The 17,949-nt window shown below is 45.7% G+C and overlaps 1 protein-coding gene across 1 annotated transcript; it reads left to right on the forward strand.

Moving 5' to 3' along the window:
* Positions 1-14,554: 14,554 nt before the first annotated feature.
* On the forward strand, positions 14,555-16,807 carry rs26 (40S ribosomal protein S26). The gene is given in 4 exon segments (NM_001141164.1): positions 14,555-14,562; positions 15,404-15,581; positions 15,902-16,032; positions 16,387-16,807. Coding segments are annotated over 4 exon segments (351 nt in total). The 5' UTR covers positions 14,555-14,559; the 3' UTR covers positions 16,426-16,807.
* Positions 16,808-17,949: the final 1,142 nt, after the last annotated feature.

Raw genomic sequence — 17,949 nt, forward strand, 5'->3', positions numbered from 1 at the left:
CCTATGGGTCTGTCTACCTGTCTACCTCTCCACAGTATCTACCTGTGGGTCTGTCTACCTCTCTACAGTATCTACCTATGGGTCTGTCTACCTGTCTACCTCTCTTCAGTATCTACCTGTGGGTCTGTCTACCTCTCTACAGTATCTACCTGTGGGTCTGTCTACCTGTCTACCTCTCTACAGTATCTACCTGTGGGTCTGTCTACATGTCTACCTCTCTTCAGTATCTACCTGTGGATCTGTCTACCTGTCTACCTCTCTTCAGTATCTACCTGTGGGTCTGTCTACCTGTCTATCTCTCTTCAGTATCTACCTGTGGGTCTGTCTACCTCTATACAGTATCTACCTGTGGGTCTGTCTACCTGTCTACCTCTCTACAGTATCTACCTGTGGGTCTGTCTACCTGTCTACCTCTCTACAGTATCTACCTGTGGGTCTGTCTACCTGTCTACCTCTCTACAGTATCTACCTGTGGGTCTGTCTACCTCTCTACAGTATCTACCTGTGGGTCTGTCTACCTGTCTACCTCTCTACAGTATCTACCTGTGGGTCTGTCTACCTGTCTACCTCTCTACAGTATCTACCTGTGGGTCTGTCTACCTGTCTACCTCTCTACAGTATCTACCTGTGGGTCTGTCTACCTGTCTACCTCTCTACAGTATCTACCTGTGGGTCTGTCTACCTCTCTACAGTATCTACCTATGGGTCTGTCTACCTGTCTACCTCTCTACAGTATCTACCTGTGGGTCTGTCTACCTCTCTACAGTATCTACCTATGGGTCTGTCTACCTGTCTACCTCTCTACAGTATCTACCTGTGGGTCTGTCTACCTCTCTACAGTATCTACCTATGGGTCTGTCTACCTGTCTACCTCTCTACAGTATCTACCTGTGGGTCTGTCTACATCTCTACAGTATCTACCTATGGGTCTGTCTACCTCTCTACAGTATCTACCTATGGGTCTGTCTACCTGTCTACCTCTCTACAGTATCTACCTGTGGATCTGTCTACCTGTCTACCTCTATACAGTATCTACCTGTGGGTCTGTCTACCTGTCTACCTCTCTACAGTATCTACCTGTGGGTCTGTCTACCTGTCTACCTCTCTACAGTATCTACCTATGGGTCTGTCTACCTGTCTACCTCTCTACAGTATCTACCTGTGGGTCTGTCTACCTCTCTACAGTATCTACCTATGGGTCTGTCTACCTGTCTACCTCTCTACAGTATCTACCTGTGGGTCTGTCTACCTGTCTACCTCTCTACAGTATCTACCTGTGGGTCTGTCTACATGTCTACCTCTCTTCAGTATCTACCTGTGGATCTGTCTACCTGTCTACCTCTCTTCAGTATCTACCTGTGGGTCTGTCTACCTGTCAACCTCTATACAGTATCTACCTGTGGGTCTGTCTACCTGTCTACCTCTCTACAGTATCTACCTGTGGGTCTGTCTACCTGTCTACCTCTCTACAGTATCTACCTGTGGGTCTGTCTACCTGTCTACCTCTCTACAGTATCTACCTGTGGGTCTGTCTACCTGTCTACCTCTCTACAGTATCTACCTGTGGGTCTGTCTACATGTCTACCTCTCTTCAGTATCTACCTGTGGATCTGTCTACCTGTCTACCTCTCTTCAGTATCTACCTGTGGGTCTGTCTACCTGTCAACCTCTATACAGTATCTACCTGTGGGTCTGTCTACCTGTCTACCTCTCTACAGTATCTACCTGTGGGTCTGTCTACCTGTCTACCTCTCTACAGTATCTACCTGTGGGTCTGTCTACCTGTCTACCTCTCTACAGTATCTACCTGTGGGTCTGTCTACCTGTCTACCTCTCTACAGTATCTAACTGTGGGTCTGTCTACCTGTCTACCTCTCTACAGTATCTACCTGTGGGTCTGTCTACCTGTCTACCTCTCTACAGTATCTACCTGTGGGTCTGTCTACCTGTCTACCTCTCTACAGTATCTACCTGTGGGTCTGTCTACCTCTCTACAGTATCTACCTGTGGGTCTGTCTACCTCTCTACAGTATCTACCTATGGGTCTGTCTACCTGTCTACCTATCTACAGTATCTACCTGTGGGTCTGTCTACCTCTCTACAGTATCTACCTATGGGTCTGTCTACCTGTCTACCTCTCTACAGTATCTACCTGTGGGTCTGTCTACCTCTCTACAGTATCTACCTATGGGTCTGTCTACCTGTCTACCTCTCTACCGTATCTACCTGTGGGTCTGTCTACCTCTCTACAGTATCTACCTATGGGTCTGTCTACCTGTCTACCTCTCTTCAGTATCTACCTGTGGGTCTGTCTACCTCTCTACAGTATCTACCTATGGGTCTGTCTACCTGTCTACCTCTCTACAGTATCTACCTGTGGGTCTGTCTACCTCTCTACAGTATCTACCTGTGGGTCTGTCTACCTGTCTACCTCTCTACAGTATCTACCTGTGGGTCTGTCTACCTGTCTACCTCTCTACAGTATCTACCTGTGGGTCTGTCTACATGTCTACCTCTCTTCAGTATCTACCTGTGGATCTGTCTACCTGTCTACCTCTCTTCAGTATCTACCTGTGGGTCTGTCTACCTGTCTACCTCTCTACAGTATCTAACTGTGGGTCTGTCTACCTGTCTACCTCTCTACAGTATCTACCTGTGGGTCTGTCTACCTGTCTACCTCTCTACAGTATCTAACTGTGGGTCTGTCTACCTGTCTACCTCTCTACAGTATCTACCTGTGGGTCTGTCTACCTGTCTACCTCTCTACAGTATCTACCTGTGGGTCTGTCTACCTCTCTACAGTATCTACCTGTGGGTCTGTCTACCTCTCTACAGTATCTACCTATGAGTCTGTCTACCTGTCTACCTCTCTACAGTATCTACCTGTGGGTCTGTCTACCTCTCTACAGTATCTACCTATGGGTCTGTCTACCTGTCTACCTCTCTACAGTATCTACCTGTGGGTCTCTCTACCTCTCTACAGCATCTACCTATGGGTCTGTCTACCTGTCTACCTCTCCACAGTATCTACCTGTGGGTCTGTCTACCTCTCTACAGTATCTACCTATGGGTCTGTCTACCTGTCTACCTCTCTTCAGTATCTACCTGTGGGTCTGTCTACCTCTCTACAGTATCTACCTGTGGGTCTGTCTACCTGTCTACCTCTCTACAGTATCTACCTGTGGGTCTGTCTACATGTCTACCTCTCTTCAGTATCTACCTGTGGATCTGTCTACCTGTCTACCTCTCTTCAGTATCTACCTGTGGGTCTGTCTACCTGTCTATCTCTCTTCAGTATCTACCTGTGGGTCTGTCTACCTCTATACAGTATCTACCTGTGGGTCTGTCTACCTGTCTACCTCTCTACAGTATCTACCTGTGGGTCTGTCTACCTGTCTACCTCTCTACAGTATCTACCTGTGGGTCTGTCTACCTGTCTACCTCTCTACAGTATCTACCTGTGGGTCTGTCTACCTCTCTACAGTATCTACCTGTGGGTCTGTCTACCTGTCTACCTCTCTACAGTATCTACCTGTGGGTCTGTCTACCTGTCTACCTCTCTACAGTATCTACCTGTGGGTCTGTCTACCTGTCTACCTCTCTACAGTATCTACCTGTGGGTCTGTCTACCTGTCTACCTCTCTACAGTATCTACCTGTGGGTCTGTCTACCTCTCTACAGTATCTACCTATGGGTCTGTCTACCTGTCTACCTCTCTACAGTATCTACCTGTGGGTCTGTCTACCTCTCTACAGTATCTACCTATGGGTCTGTCTACCTGTCTACCTCTCTACAGTATCTACCTGTGGGTCTGTCTACCTCTCTACAGTATCTACCTATGGGTCTGTCTACCTGTCTACCTCTCTACAGTATCTACCTGTGGGTCTGTCTACATCTCTACAGTATCTACCTATGGGTCTGTCTACCTCTCTACAGTATCTACCTATGGGTCTGTCTACCTGTCTACCTCTCTACAGTATCTACCTGTGGATCTGTCTACCTGTCTACCTCTATACAGTATCTACCTGTGGGTCTGTCTACCTGTCTACCTCTCTACAGTATCTACCTGTGGGTCTGTCTACCTGTCTACCTCTCTACAGTATCTACCTATGGGTCTGTCTACCTGTCTACCTCTCTACAGTATCTACCTGTGGGTCTGTCTACCTCTCTACAGTATCTACCTATGGGTCTGTCTACCTGTCTACCTCTCTACAGTATCTACCTGTGGGTCTGTCTACCTGTCTACCTCTCTACAGTATCTACCTGTGGGTCTGTCTACATGTCTACCTCTCTTCAGTATCTACCTGTGGATCTGTCTACCTGTCTACCTCTCTTCAGTATCTACCTGTGGGTCTGTCTACCTGTCAACCTCTATACAGTATCTACCTGTGGGTCTGTCTACCTGTCTACCTCTCTACAGTATCTACCTGTGGGTCTGTCTACCTGTCTACCTCTCTACAGTATCTACCTGTGGGTCTGTCTACCTGTCTACCTCTCTACAGTATCTACCTGTGGGTCTGTCTACCTGTCTACCTCTCTACAGTATCTAACTGTGGGTCTGTCTACCTGTCTACCTCTCTACAGTATCTACCTGTGGGTCTGTCTACCTGTCTACCTCTCTACAGTATCTAACTGTGGGTCTGTCTACCTGTCTACCTCTCTACAGTATCTACCTGTGGGTCTGTCTACCTGTCTACCTCTCTACAGTATCTACCTGTGGGTCTGTCTACCTCTCTACAGTATCTACCTGTGGGTCTGTCTACCTCTCTACAGTATCTACCTATGGGTCTGTCTACCTGTCTACCTATCTACAGTATCTACCTGTGGGTCTGTCTACCTCTCTACAGTATCTACCTATGGGTCTGTCTACCTGTCTACCTCTCTACAGTATCTACCTGTGGGTCTGTCTACCTCTCTACAGTATCTACCTATGGGTCTGTCTACCTGTCTACCTCTCTACCGTATCTACCTGTGGGTCTGTCTACCTCTCTACAGTATCTACCTATGGGTCTGTCTACCTGTCTACCTCTCTTCAGTATCTACCTGTGGGTCTGTCTACCTCTCTACAGTATCTACCTATGGGTCTGTCTACCTGTCTACCTCTCTACAGTATCTACCTGTGGGTCTGTCTACCTCTCTACAGTATCTACCTGTGGGTCTGTCTACCTGTCTACCTCTCTACAGTATCTACCTGTGGGTCTGTCTACCTGTCTACCTCTCTACAGTATCTACCTGTGGGTCTGTCTACATGTCTACCTCTCTTCAGTATCTACCTGTGGATCTGTCTACCTGTCTACCTCTCTTCAGTATCTACCTGTGGGTCTGTCTACCTGTCTACCTCTATACAGTATCTACCTGTGGGTCTGTCTACCTGTCTACCTCTCTACAGTATCTACCTGTGGGTCTGTCTACCTGTCTACCTCTCTACAGTATCTACCTGTGGGTCTGTCTACCTGTCTACCTCTCTACAGTATCTACCTGTGGGTCTGTCTACCTGTCTACCTCTCTACAGTATCTAACTGTGGGTCTGTCTACCTGTCTACCTCTCTACAGTATCTACCTGTGGGTCTGTCTACCTGTCTACCTCTCTACAGTATCTAACTGTGGGTCTGTCTACCTGTCTACCTCTCTACAGTATCTACCTGTGGGTCTGTCTACCTGTCTACCTCTCTACAGTATCTAACTGTGGGTCTGTCTACCTGTCTACCTCTCTACAGTATCTACCTGTGGGTCTGTCTACCTCTCTACAGTATCTACCTGTGGGTCTGTCTACCTCTCTACAGTATCTACCTATGAGTCTGTCTACCTGTCTACCTCTCTACAGTATCTACCTGTGGGTCTGTCTACCTCTCTACAGTATCTACCTATGGGTCTGTCTACCTGTCTACCTCTCTACAGTATCTACCTGTGGGTCTCTCTACCTCTCTACAGCATCTACCTATGGGTCTGTCTACCTGTCTACCTCTCCACAGTATCTACCTGTGGGTCTGTCTACCTCTCTACAGTATCTACCTATGGGTCTGTCTACCTGTCTACCTCTCTTCAGTATCTACCTGTGGGTCTGTCTACCTCTCTACAGTATCTACCTATGGGTCTGTCTACCTGTCTACCTCTCTACAGTATCTACCTGTGGGTCTGTCTACCTCTCTACAGTATCTACCTGTGGGTCTGTCTACCTGTCTACCTCTCTACAGTATCTACCTGTGGGTCTGTCTACCTGTCTACCTCTCTACAGTATCTACCTGTGGGTCTGTCTACATGTCTACCTCTCTTCAGTATCTACCTGTGGATCTGTCTACCTGTCTACCTCTCTTCAGTATCTACCTGTGGGTCTGTCTACCTGTCTATCTCTCTTCAGTATCTACCTGTGGGTCTGTCTACCTCTATACAGTATCTACCTGTGGGTCTGTCTACCTGTCTACCTCTCTACAGTATCTACCTGTGGGTCTGTCTACCTGTCTACCTCTCTACAGTATCTACCTGTGGGTCTGTCTACCTGTCTACCTCTCTACAGTATCTACCTGTGGGTCTGTCTACCTCTCTACAGTATCTACCTGTGGGTCTGTCTACCTGTCTACCTCTCTACAGTATCTACCTGTGGGTCTGTCTACCTGTCTACCTCTCTACAGTATCTACCTGTGGGTCTGTCTACCTGTCTACCTCTCTACACTATCTACCTGTGGGTCTGTGTACCTGTCTACCTCTCTACAGTATCTACCTGTGGGTCTGTCTACCTCTCTACAGTATCTACCTATGGGTCTGTCTACCTGTCTACCTCTCTACAGTATCTACCTGTGGGTCTGTCTACCTCTCTACAGTATCTACCTGTGGGTCTGTCTACCTGTCTACCTCTCTACAGTATCTACCTGTGGGTCTGTCTACCTGTCTACCTCTCTACAGTATCTACCTGTGGGTCTGTCTACCTGTCTACCTCTCTACAGTATCTAACTGTGGGTCTGTCTACCTGTCTACCTCTCTACAGTATCTACCTGTGGGTCTGTCTACCTGTCTACCTCTCTACAGTATCTAACTGTGGGTCTGTCTACCTGTCTACCTCTCTACAGTATCTACCTGTGGGTCTGTCTACCTGTCTACCTCTCTACAGTATCTACCTGTGGGTCTGTCTACCTCTCTACAGTATCTACCTGTGGGTCTGTCTACCTCTCTACAGTATCTACCTATGGGTCTGTCTACCTGTCTACCTCTCTACAGTATCTACCTGTGGGTCTGTCTACCTCTCTACAGTATCTACCTATGGGTCTGTCTACCTGTCTACCTCTCTACAGTATCTACCTGTGGGTCTGTCTACCTCTCTACAGTATCTACCTATGGGTCTGTCTACCTGTCTACCTCTCTACAGTATCTACCTATGGGTCTGTCTACCTGTCTACCTCTCTACAGTATCTACCTGTGGATCTGTCTACCTGTCTACCTCTATACAGTATCTACCTGTGGGTCTGTCTACCTGTCTACCTCTCTACAGTATCTACCTGTGGGTCTGTCTACCTGTCTACCTCTCTACAGTATCTACCTGTGGGTCTGTCTACCTGTCTACCTCTCTACAGTATCTACCTGTGGGTCTGTCTACCTGTCTACCTCTCTATAGTATCTAACTGTGGGTCTGTCTACCTGTCTACCTCTCTACAGTATCTACCTGTGGGTCTGTCTACCTGTCTACCTCTCTACAGTATCTAACTGTGGGTCTGTCTACCTGTCTACCTCTCTACAGTATCTACCTGTGGGTCTGTCTACCTGTCTACCTCTCTACAGTATCTACCTGTGGGTCTGTCTACCTCTCTACAGTATCTACCTGTGGGTCTGTCTACCTCTCTACAGTATCTACCTATGGGTCTGTCTACCTGTCTACCTCTCTACAGTATCTACCTGTGGGTCTGTCTACCTCTCTACAGTATCTACCTATGGGTCTGTCTACCTGTCTACCTCTCTACAGTATCTACCTGTGGGTCTGTCTACCTCTCTACAGTATCTACCTATGGGTCTGTCTACCTGTCTACCTCTCTACAGTATCTACCTGTGGGTCTGTCTACCTCTCTACAGTATCTACCTATGGGTCTGTCTACCTGTCTACCTCTCTTCAGTATCTACCTGTGGGTCTGTCTACCTCTCTACAGTATCTACCTGTGGGTCTGTCTACCTGTCTACCTCTCTACAGTATCTACCTGTGGGTCTGTCTACCTGTCTACCTCTCTACAGTATCTACCTGTGGGTCTGTCTACATGTCTACCTCTCTTCAGTATCTACCTGTGGATCTGTCTACCTGTCTACCTCTCTTCAGTATCTACCTGTGGGTCTGTCTACCTGTCTACCTCTATACAGTATCTACCTGTGGGTCTGTCTACCTGTCTACCTCTCTACAGTATCTACCTGTGGGTCTGTCTACCTGTCTACCTCTCTACAGTATCTACCTGTGGGTCTGTCTACCTGTCTACCTCTCTACAGTATCTACCTGTGGGTCTGTCTACCTGTCTACCTCTCTACAGTATCTAACTGTGGGTCTGTCTACCTTTCTACCTCTCTACAGTATCTACCTGTGGGTCTGTCTACCTGTCTACCTCTCTACAGTATCTAACTGTGGGTCTGTCTACCTGTCTACCTCTCTACAGTATCTACCTGTGGGTCTGTCTACCTGTCTACCTCTCTACAGTATCTACCTGTGGGTCTGTCTACCTCTCTACAGTATCTACCTGTGGGTCTGTCTACCTCTCTACAGTATCTACCTATGGGTCTGTCTACCTGTCTAGCTCTCTACAGTATCTACCTGTGGGTCTGTCTACCTCTCTACAGTATCTACCTATGGGTCTGTCTACCTGTCTACCTCTCCACAGCATCTACCTGTGGGTCTGTCTACCTCTCTACAGTATCTACCTATGGGTCTGTCTACCTGTCTACCTCTCTACAGTATCTACCTGTGGGTCTGTCTACCTCTCTACAGTATCTACCTATGGGTCTGTCTACCTGGCTACCTCTCTTCAGTATCTACCTGTGGGTCTGTCTACCTCTCTACAGTATCTACCTGTGGGTCTGTCTACCTGTCTACCTCTCTACAGTATCTACCTGTGGATCTGTCTACATGTCTACCTCTCTTCAGTATCTACCTGTGGATCTGTCTACCTGTCTACCTCTCTTCAGTATCTACCTGTGGGTCTGTCTACCTGTCTACCTCTATACAGTATCTACCTGTGGGTCTGTCTACCTGTCTACCTCTCTACAGTATCTACCTGTGGGTCTGTCTACCTGTCTACCTCTCTACAGTATCTACCTGTGGGTCTGTCTACCTGTCTACCTCTCTACAGTATCTACCTGTGGGTCTGTCTACCTGTCTACCTCTCTACAGTATCTAACTGTGGGTCTGTCTACCTGTCTACCTCTCTACAGTATCTACCTGTGGGTCTGTCTACCTGTCTACCTCTCTACAGTATCTAACTGTGGGTCTGTCTACCTGTCTACCTCTCTACAGTATCTACCTGTGGGTCTGTCTACCTGTCTACCTCTCTACAGTATCTACCTGTGGGTCTGTCTACCTCTCTACAGTATCTACCTGTGGGTCTGTCTACCTCTCTACAGTATCTACCTATGAGTCTGTCTACCTGTCTACCTCTCTACAGTATCTACCTGTGGGTCTGTCTACCTCTCTACAGTATCTACCTATGGGTCTGTCTACCTGTCTACCTCTCTACAGTATCTACCTGTGGGTCTGTCTACCTCTCTACAGTATCTACCTATGGGTCTGTCTACCTGTCTACCTCTCCACAGTATCTACCTGTGGGTCTGTCTACCTCTCTACAGTATCTACCTATGGGTCTGTCTACCTGTCTACCTCTCCTCAGTATCTACCTGTGGGTCTGTCTACCTCTCTACAGTATCTACCTATGGGTCTGTCTACCTGTCTACCTCTCTACAGTATCTACCTGTGGGTCTGTCTACCTCTCTACAGTATCTACCTGTGGGTCTGTCTACCTGTCTACCTCTCTACAGTATCTACCTGTGGGTCTGTCTACCTGTCTACCTCTCTACAGTATCTACCTGTGGGTCTGTCTACATGTCTACCTCTCTTCAGTATCTACCTGTGGATCTGTCTACCTGTCTACCTCTCTTCAGTATCTACCTGTGGGTCTGTCTACCTGTCTATCTCTCTTCAGTATCTACCTGTGGGTCTGTCTACCTCTATACAGTATCTACCTGTGGGTCTGTCTACCTGTCTACCTCTCTACAGTATCTACCTGTGGGTCTGTCTACCTGTCTACCTCTCTACAGTATCTACCTGTGGGTCTGTCTACCTGTCTACCTCTCTACAGTATCTACCTGTGGGTCTGTCTACCTCTCTACAGTATCTACCTGTGGGTCTGTCTACCTGTCTACCTCTCTACAGTATCTACCTGTGGGTCTGTCTACCTGTCTACCTCTCTACAGTATCTACCTGTGGGTCTGTCTACCTGTCTACCTCTCTACAGTATCTACCTGTGGGTCTGTGTACCTGTCTACCTCTCTACAGTATCTACCTGTGGGTCTGTCTACCTCTCTACAGTATCTACCTATGGGTCTGTCTACCTGTCTACCTCTCTACAGTATCTACCTGTGGGTCTGTCTACCTCTCTACAGTATCTACCTGTGGGTCTGTCTACCTGTCTACCTCTCTACAGTATCTACCTGTGGGTCTGTCTACCTCTCTACGGTATCTACCTGTGGGTCTGTCTACCTCTCTACAGTATCTACCTGTGCGTATGTCTACCTGTCTACCTCTCTACAGTATCTACCTGTGGGTCTGTCTACCTGTCTACCTCTCTACAGTATCTACCTGTGGGTCTGTCTACCTGTCTACCTCTCTACAGTATCTACCTGTGGGTCTGTCTACCTGTCTATCTCTCTACAGTATCTATCTGTGGGTCTGTCTACCTGTCTACCTCTCTACAGTATCTACCTGTGGGTCTGTCTACCTGTCTATCTCTCTACAGTATCTACCTGTGGGTCTGTCTACCTGTCTACCTCTCTACAGTATCTACCTGTGGGTCTGTCTACCTGTCTAGCTCTCTACAGTATCTACCTGTGGGTCTGTCTACCTGTCTACCTCTCTACAGTATCTACCTGTGGGTCTGTCTACCTGTAACATATCTTATCTCATCAGTAGGGATCACACAAAGGCTGGGAACATTGTAATATCAGATATCAGTGGGCCATTGTCTAAATTCAACCCGCTGCAGAATGTAGAGACAAAGAGGGAAAGTGGTGTGTTTTTGGTTTTAATTACTGACCGGCAGTGTTTTTACAACAACGATGGTGGGCGAGGGCTCAACTCTGACACACCAGCACAGGAATGTTTATTTGCTGCAGTTTAGGAGCAATGGTGACTTACAGGAACTCTGACACATTCCTGTGTCCCTCTCTGTATCACACACACACACACACACACACACACACACACACACACACACATACACACACACACACACACACACACACACACACACACACACACACACACACACACACACACACACACACACACACACACACACACACACACACACACATACACACACACACACACACACACACACACACACACACACACACACACACACGCACGCACACACACACACACACAACCACCCGACTCTTCTTGCTCCTCTTCACGTTCATTAACACAAACCTAAACACCCAATAAACATTGCATCTCAGACATTAGACATTTCTACCATCATCATTATCCAACATAGCCAGGAGGACAACACCATGAACCCAGGCTGGTCAGGTCATGTGACATGATACTGTGACTGACTTCCCTAGAAGACGCTAGCACAGCAATGATTCAGTGAGAGACACTTGATGTATCATATCATTGAAGTGTTTCCCCTAGGATTTTTTTCACAAGTGGTGGCAAGACTGTTCTATGAGCGGCTGCGAATTTGATGGCAAGCAAATTTTTTATCAGTTAGTCAAAGTTCTGTGGAGCCATTTCTTCTTTCCCTCCCAGAGTCTGGCAGCCGGCCCCTGTAAAGAAGACATTTCTTTTGGCACTGGGTTTTTAACGGCAGTGACACAGGGAACAGCCAACCACAGGAGCCACACATCATCCAGTCTGCATGCATGCTGAGAACTGCTGCTAACGGGCCCTCTCCGACACACACACACACACACACACACACACACACACACACACACACACACACACACACACACACACACACAGAAGGAATGTGTACACATACACACACACAGAAGGAACGTGTACACACACACAGAGAGAAGGAACGTGTACACACACACAGAGAGAAGGAACGTGTACACACACACAGAGAGAAGGAACGTGTACACACACACAGAGAGAAGGAACGTGTACACACACACACAGAGAAGGAACGTGTACACACACACACAGAGAAGGAACGTGTACACACACACAGAGAGAAGGAACGTGTACACACACACAGAGAGAAGGAACGTGTACACACACACAGAAGGAACGTGTACACACACACAGAAGGAACGTGTACACACACACAGAAGGAACGTGTACACACACACAGAGAGAAGGAACGTGTACACACAGACACTAGCTCTGGTGACCCTAGCCTTTTCTCACTGCTCTGCTCACCCAACTCTGTAATCGCTTCCAGAGGCAGCATTGTCCTGACTTAGATTGGCTGACAATCAGGTGACGTCCCAAAAGGCACCCTATTCCCTACATCGTGCACTATTTTCGACCAGGGCTCTGTAGGCCCTGTAGTCTCTGGTCGAAAGTAGTGCACGATGTAGGGAATAGGGTTCAATTTGGGACGTTACCTATGGCTTGCACCCTCCAAATCTGTCCTCTCTCTTCCACCAACTTTATCAGGATAACAGTCAAGTTACTTTTATGTTATTGATGATAGCCAACTGAGCCCAGTAATAATGTGATATGTCATCATGGCAATGGCCTGCCTAACCCTTGGCCTAACTAGTCCTGGCCTTAGTGTGAGGCTGTCTCAAATTTAAATCCTTAAAAAAATGGTTAAAAACAGTATAAAATTGTAGCCAATGACTTAATAAATGCAATCATTAGTACATTTACATTTTAGTCATTTAGCAGACGCTCTTATTCAGAGCATTTACAGTAGTGAATGCATACATTTCATACATTTTTTTCTCCGTACTGGTCCCCCGTGGGAATCGAACCCACAACCCTGGCGTTGCAAACACCATGCTCTACAAGCTGAGCCACACGTGTAAAAGCAATTCCCATGTAAAACGCAATTCCCCCCTAGGTCATCTGACCAGTAACCCACCACCTCCACGTGAATCAGAATAAGAATCAATTTATTCGCCAAGAACATTTACACTTACAAGGAATTTGACTAAGTGAATAGTGCTGCCAGCAGAAGACAAATGCCCAGATAGAGTGTAGACAATGGGATTTAGAGTCTCTAGAAGTGTCTTTGCCACATAAGCAGGCCTAATATCATCCATACGCACAAAAAGCTTATTTATCTCAAACTTTGTGCACAAATTTTCATCCCTGTTAGTGAGCATTTTATCCATGGTCAAGATAACCTATTCAACTGACAGGCCACTAAAATGGGCAGTTTTGTCACACAGTACAATAACACAGTTGTCTAAAAAAAATTGTGAGCGTGCAATTTGCATGATGACTGCAGGAATGTCCACCAGAGCTGTTGCCAGAGAATTGAATGTTCATTTCTCTACCCTAAGCCGTTTTAGAGAATTTGGCAATACGTCCAGCCAGCCTCACAACCGCAGACCACGTGTACGGCGTCGTGTGGGCAAGCGGTTTGCTGATGTCAATGTTGTGAACAGAGTGCCCCGTGGTGGCAGTGAGGTTATGGTATGGGCAGGCATAAGCTACGGACAACAAACACAATTGAATTTTAATGCACAGCTCCATGTCGTAAGGATCTGTACAAAATTCCTTGAAGCTGAAAATGTCCCAGTTCTTCTGGCCTGCATACTCATCAGACATGTCACCCATTGAGCATGTTTGGGATGCTCTGGAACGACGTGTACGACAGAGTGTTCCAGTTCCCGACAATATCCAGCAACTTCGCACAGCCATTGAAGAGGAGTGGGACAACATTCCACAGGCTACAATCAACTGCCTGGTCAACTATATGCAAAGGAGATCTGTCTCGCTGCATGAGGCAAATGGTGGTCACACCAGATACTGACTGATTTTCTGATCCATGCTCCTACCTTCTTTTTAAGGTATCTGTGATTAGCATTAAGGTATCTGTGCTGTATTCCCAGGCATGTGAAATCCATAGATTAGGGCATAATTAATGTATTTCAATTGACTGATTTCCTTATATGAACTGTAACTCAGTAAAATCATAAAAATTGTTAGATGTTGCGTTTATATTTTTGTTCAGTATATAAAAGAACAGCTGTACAAGCTTGATCTCACAAACCGGTCAATAGTGACATCAAGCGGACGTCCACACAAAACGCACATTGGATTTGCACATGCGCATTGCTCTCCTGTCAGACGGAAGACATGAATTCTCCTCCTATTTCCGGCTCGTTCTCTTTCCACCCTTACGTGACACGATGGTAAGCGTTTCTCTGATTCTTCTACAGGCCCAGTCTGTTCAATTGAAATAAACACACGAAAATACACCACTGGATTGGTCGTTTATGTATAGAAAAAAAGTAACATGTAATACATTTTTCAGATGTAGTGTTTAAAATGGGCTTCTAGCTAGGAATGACGTGAAATATGGTTAGCCGCACGCTGCTACAACAGGCACGCGCTTGATTTGTGTGGCTGTTCGTTTACAACCGGGGTCGTCTATAGTAATGCATTGATATAAATTGTCAACCAGGTGATCTGCGCCAAACTGCATATTCAAGCAGAATAATAATCGGTTAGTCTGTCGACACAGTTGGTTGGATAGCTAGTAAACAGATCAACAGCAATAATAGATTTTGACGTTGGTTGGCCAGCTAGTAGTAGTTTAGCTTGGAAACTAGCCAAGTTAACGCATTCATGTTTCCTAGGCGCAAACACTTTTGGTGTTTTCGTTATCAGAATGATGTGGCACAGATGAATAGGGGAAATCGATTATATATACATTGCGTTGAATTTGTACAACCTGATCAGTTCAGGAATGTTGTAAGCCAGGTCCCGAGACTTGGCTTGTTGCTGGCTATCACATTGGTTGTATAGTGTTAAATCTAACTGTGGCTCCATCTCAGTGCTAGAGGCGTCACTACAGACCCTGGTTCGATACCGGGCTGTATCACAACTGGCCGTGATCGGGAGTCCCATAGGGCGGCACACAATTGTCTCAGCGTCATCCGGGTTAGGCCGTCATTGTAAATAAGAATTTGTTCTTAACTGACTGGAATAGTTAAATAAAGGTTAAGTAAATAAGTGATATATTCTCCCCAGACTAAGAAGAGAAGGAACAATGGCCGTGCCAAGAAGGGCCGTGGGCATGTCCAGCCCATCCGTTGCACCAACTGTGCCCGGTGTGTGCCCAAGGACAAGGCCATCAAGAAGTTTGTCATCAGGAACATTGTGGAGGCTGCTGCGGTGAGGGACATCACAGAGGCCAGTGTGTTCGATGGTAAGTCGCTGCTGAATGTCAGTAAAAAAATATTGCCGTATAAGGATGGTGGAATGTCAGTCTCTTCAGATTCTGAAATCGGGTTTTTGGAAGGCACATTTATTTTTTACATCTGTCGCTTTGGGAAAATTTTACAGGATGAAATGTGAAAGTATCATGAGCTCTGATGCATAAAAATACATTTTTCCCTGTACACATGTTATGGCTGGATTGAATGACTGTGACCTAGACTACAATGGCTACTGTAGTATCAATATTCTGGCCTAACTGTGAGGGGCCATTGATCTAACCCTGCCTTTATTGTTATCTCCCCTCTCCAGCTTACGTGCTGCCCAAACTGTATGTGAAGCTGCACTACTGTGTGAGCTGTGCCATCCACAGCAAGGTGGTGAGGAATCGCTCCACCGAGGCCAGGAAGGACCGCACACCACCACCCCGCTTCAGGCCCAGCGTAAGTTATAGCACTGTGTACTTGGCTATGCCTTTTAACTCCTAGTGAAGTTAAGCATCTCAATAATGCACATCCCTTTACTCAAACGGCTGGAAGTACTGGGTTCCGTGTGATTGCATAGATTCTGGAATAGCGTGTTGGGTTTGGGCTTTCAATCCAAAACCACGTAGTCTAAGAATGTCAAGGTAATTCGCAAAATCAACTTATTGATTACAAACCTGAATGCATGATCTGAATCTATTTAAATGAACCTAGTCTGAATCCTGAAGCTCCTATAAGGACAGGAAGTTAAGGGAAAGTAGATTAAAAGCATGTTCAGAATATTTGACTAAATCAGTTTTTTCTCCCTTCTAGGGTGGTGCCCCAAGACCTCCTCCAAAGCCCATGGGTTAATGTCATTGACCATCCTAGGGATCACTATCATTTTTATGTAAACAAATAAAAGTGATTTAACTATGTCAGAAGTGTTACATTTGTATACCGACTTGGTAGAAGAGCCAAATCAATATCTGCTTTATATTGAATGTCACATTAATGAGAACAAAATGTCCAATCAGAACATTACATTTATTTTTATTGGACATGAGTTACTTGAACAGAGTTAGGTTGCACACCATAAAAGCACTTGATACCAAAAGTAACCTATTTCAAAGAATGAGGCAGTTTCGTGTCTCTGTTATCTTGAGGTAAATTGTTTTTTCTTTGTCATGTTACATTTCTTCTCACAAAATATTTCTACAACATTGCAATTAAATTAAAGCCTAACTATGACAGGAACAGCTATCCTTGAGGTTACTAACCTGCTGCTTGAAGATACTTCACAGTTCATACAGAATTAATTTATCACACAATTTTAATAATTTAGCAAATGCTTATCCAGAGCGACTTACATGTGCAATTAGGGTTAAGTGTCTTGCTCAAGGGCACATTGGAAGATTTTTCCCCTAGTCGACCTTTTAAATACTGGCCCAAAGCTCTTAACTGCTAGGCTACCTGCCACTGGAAAGGATAAATAAGAATCTGATAATTACATTTTCTCACTCATATGTCATAGAATTATCCTATGTACATCAAGTGCATTCATAGTACAATAGATATAAGATATTCATTTGTTCACACGAGGATGCAAACAGACAACATTTCACATAAAATACTGAATTTGGTCTCAAACATTGTTCACCAGTCCCCACACTGCGATGGGAAACAAATACATTTAGAGGTTTTCGGTTGCTTTAAAATCACAGGAGGTAACCTTTTCTGGACCAATGGGTTGCTTGCGCTGTGGCTGGACAAGATTTGGAACATAGCTGAAGCTGACCACATCTACCAAGGCAATGCTAAATGTGTCACACTACAACATATAGATATTCACATAACTATACAAAAGTGATAAACTTCATGAAAAATTGTCTTTGATAGGCTGAAATATTTTAAGTACTTTTCTCACTGTCCATTTGTGCAACTGGAGTCAACCCATCAAGACATTGTCCTTGTTTCCTGAACCATTCAGTGTGAAATTACACAATTATGTGGATGTTCACATCTGAGTCACCTCTAAATTAGGATGGAGATGACAATCTTAGTCACACAATGGTTAGGGCCCTGTGTTTCAGTTAATCATGTCACATGACCTGGATTTTAACATTTATTTTAAGCCTTTTCCAGAAATTAGAATTATATGACAATTGTCTGAGGACAGTGCTGGACCATCTGACATAAAAGAAAAGGGACAGTTTGATGAAAATGCTTTAAATAAAGGTAATGTGACATGATTAACCAAAATAAGGCCCCAACAATGGTCAATTCAGCACCAATTTCAAGTGGAGAGGGACAGACCAATTAGAATACCCAGTTCTGTAGATGGCCCCTTTTCATAAATAAAACCCTATAAAAAACACTGTTCATCTGGTGTGAAGA

The sequence above is a fragment of the Salmo salar genome, chromosome 15 (genome assembly GCF_965601325.2).
Source record: "Salmo salar chromosome 15, fSalSal1, whole genome shotgun sequence".
In the NCBI taxonomy this organism is placed as follows: Eukaryota; Metazoa; Chordata; class Actinopteri; order Salmoniformes; family Salmonidae; genus Salmo; species Salmo salar.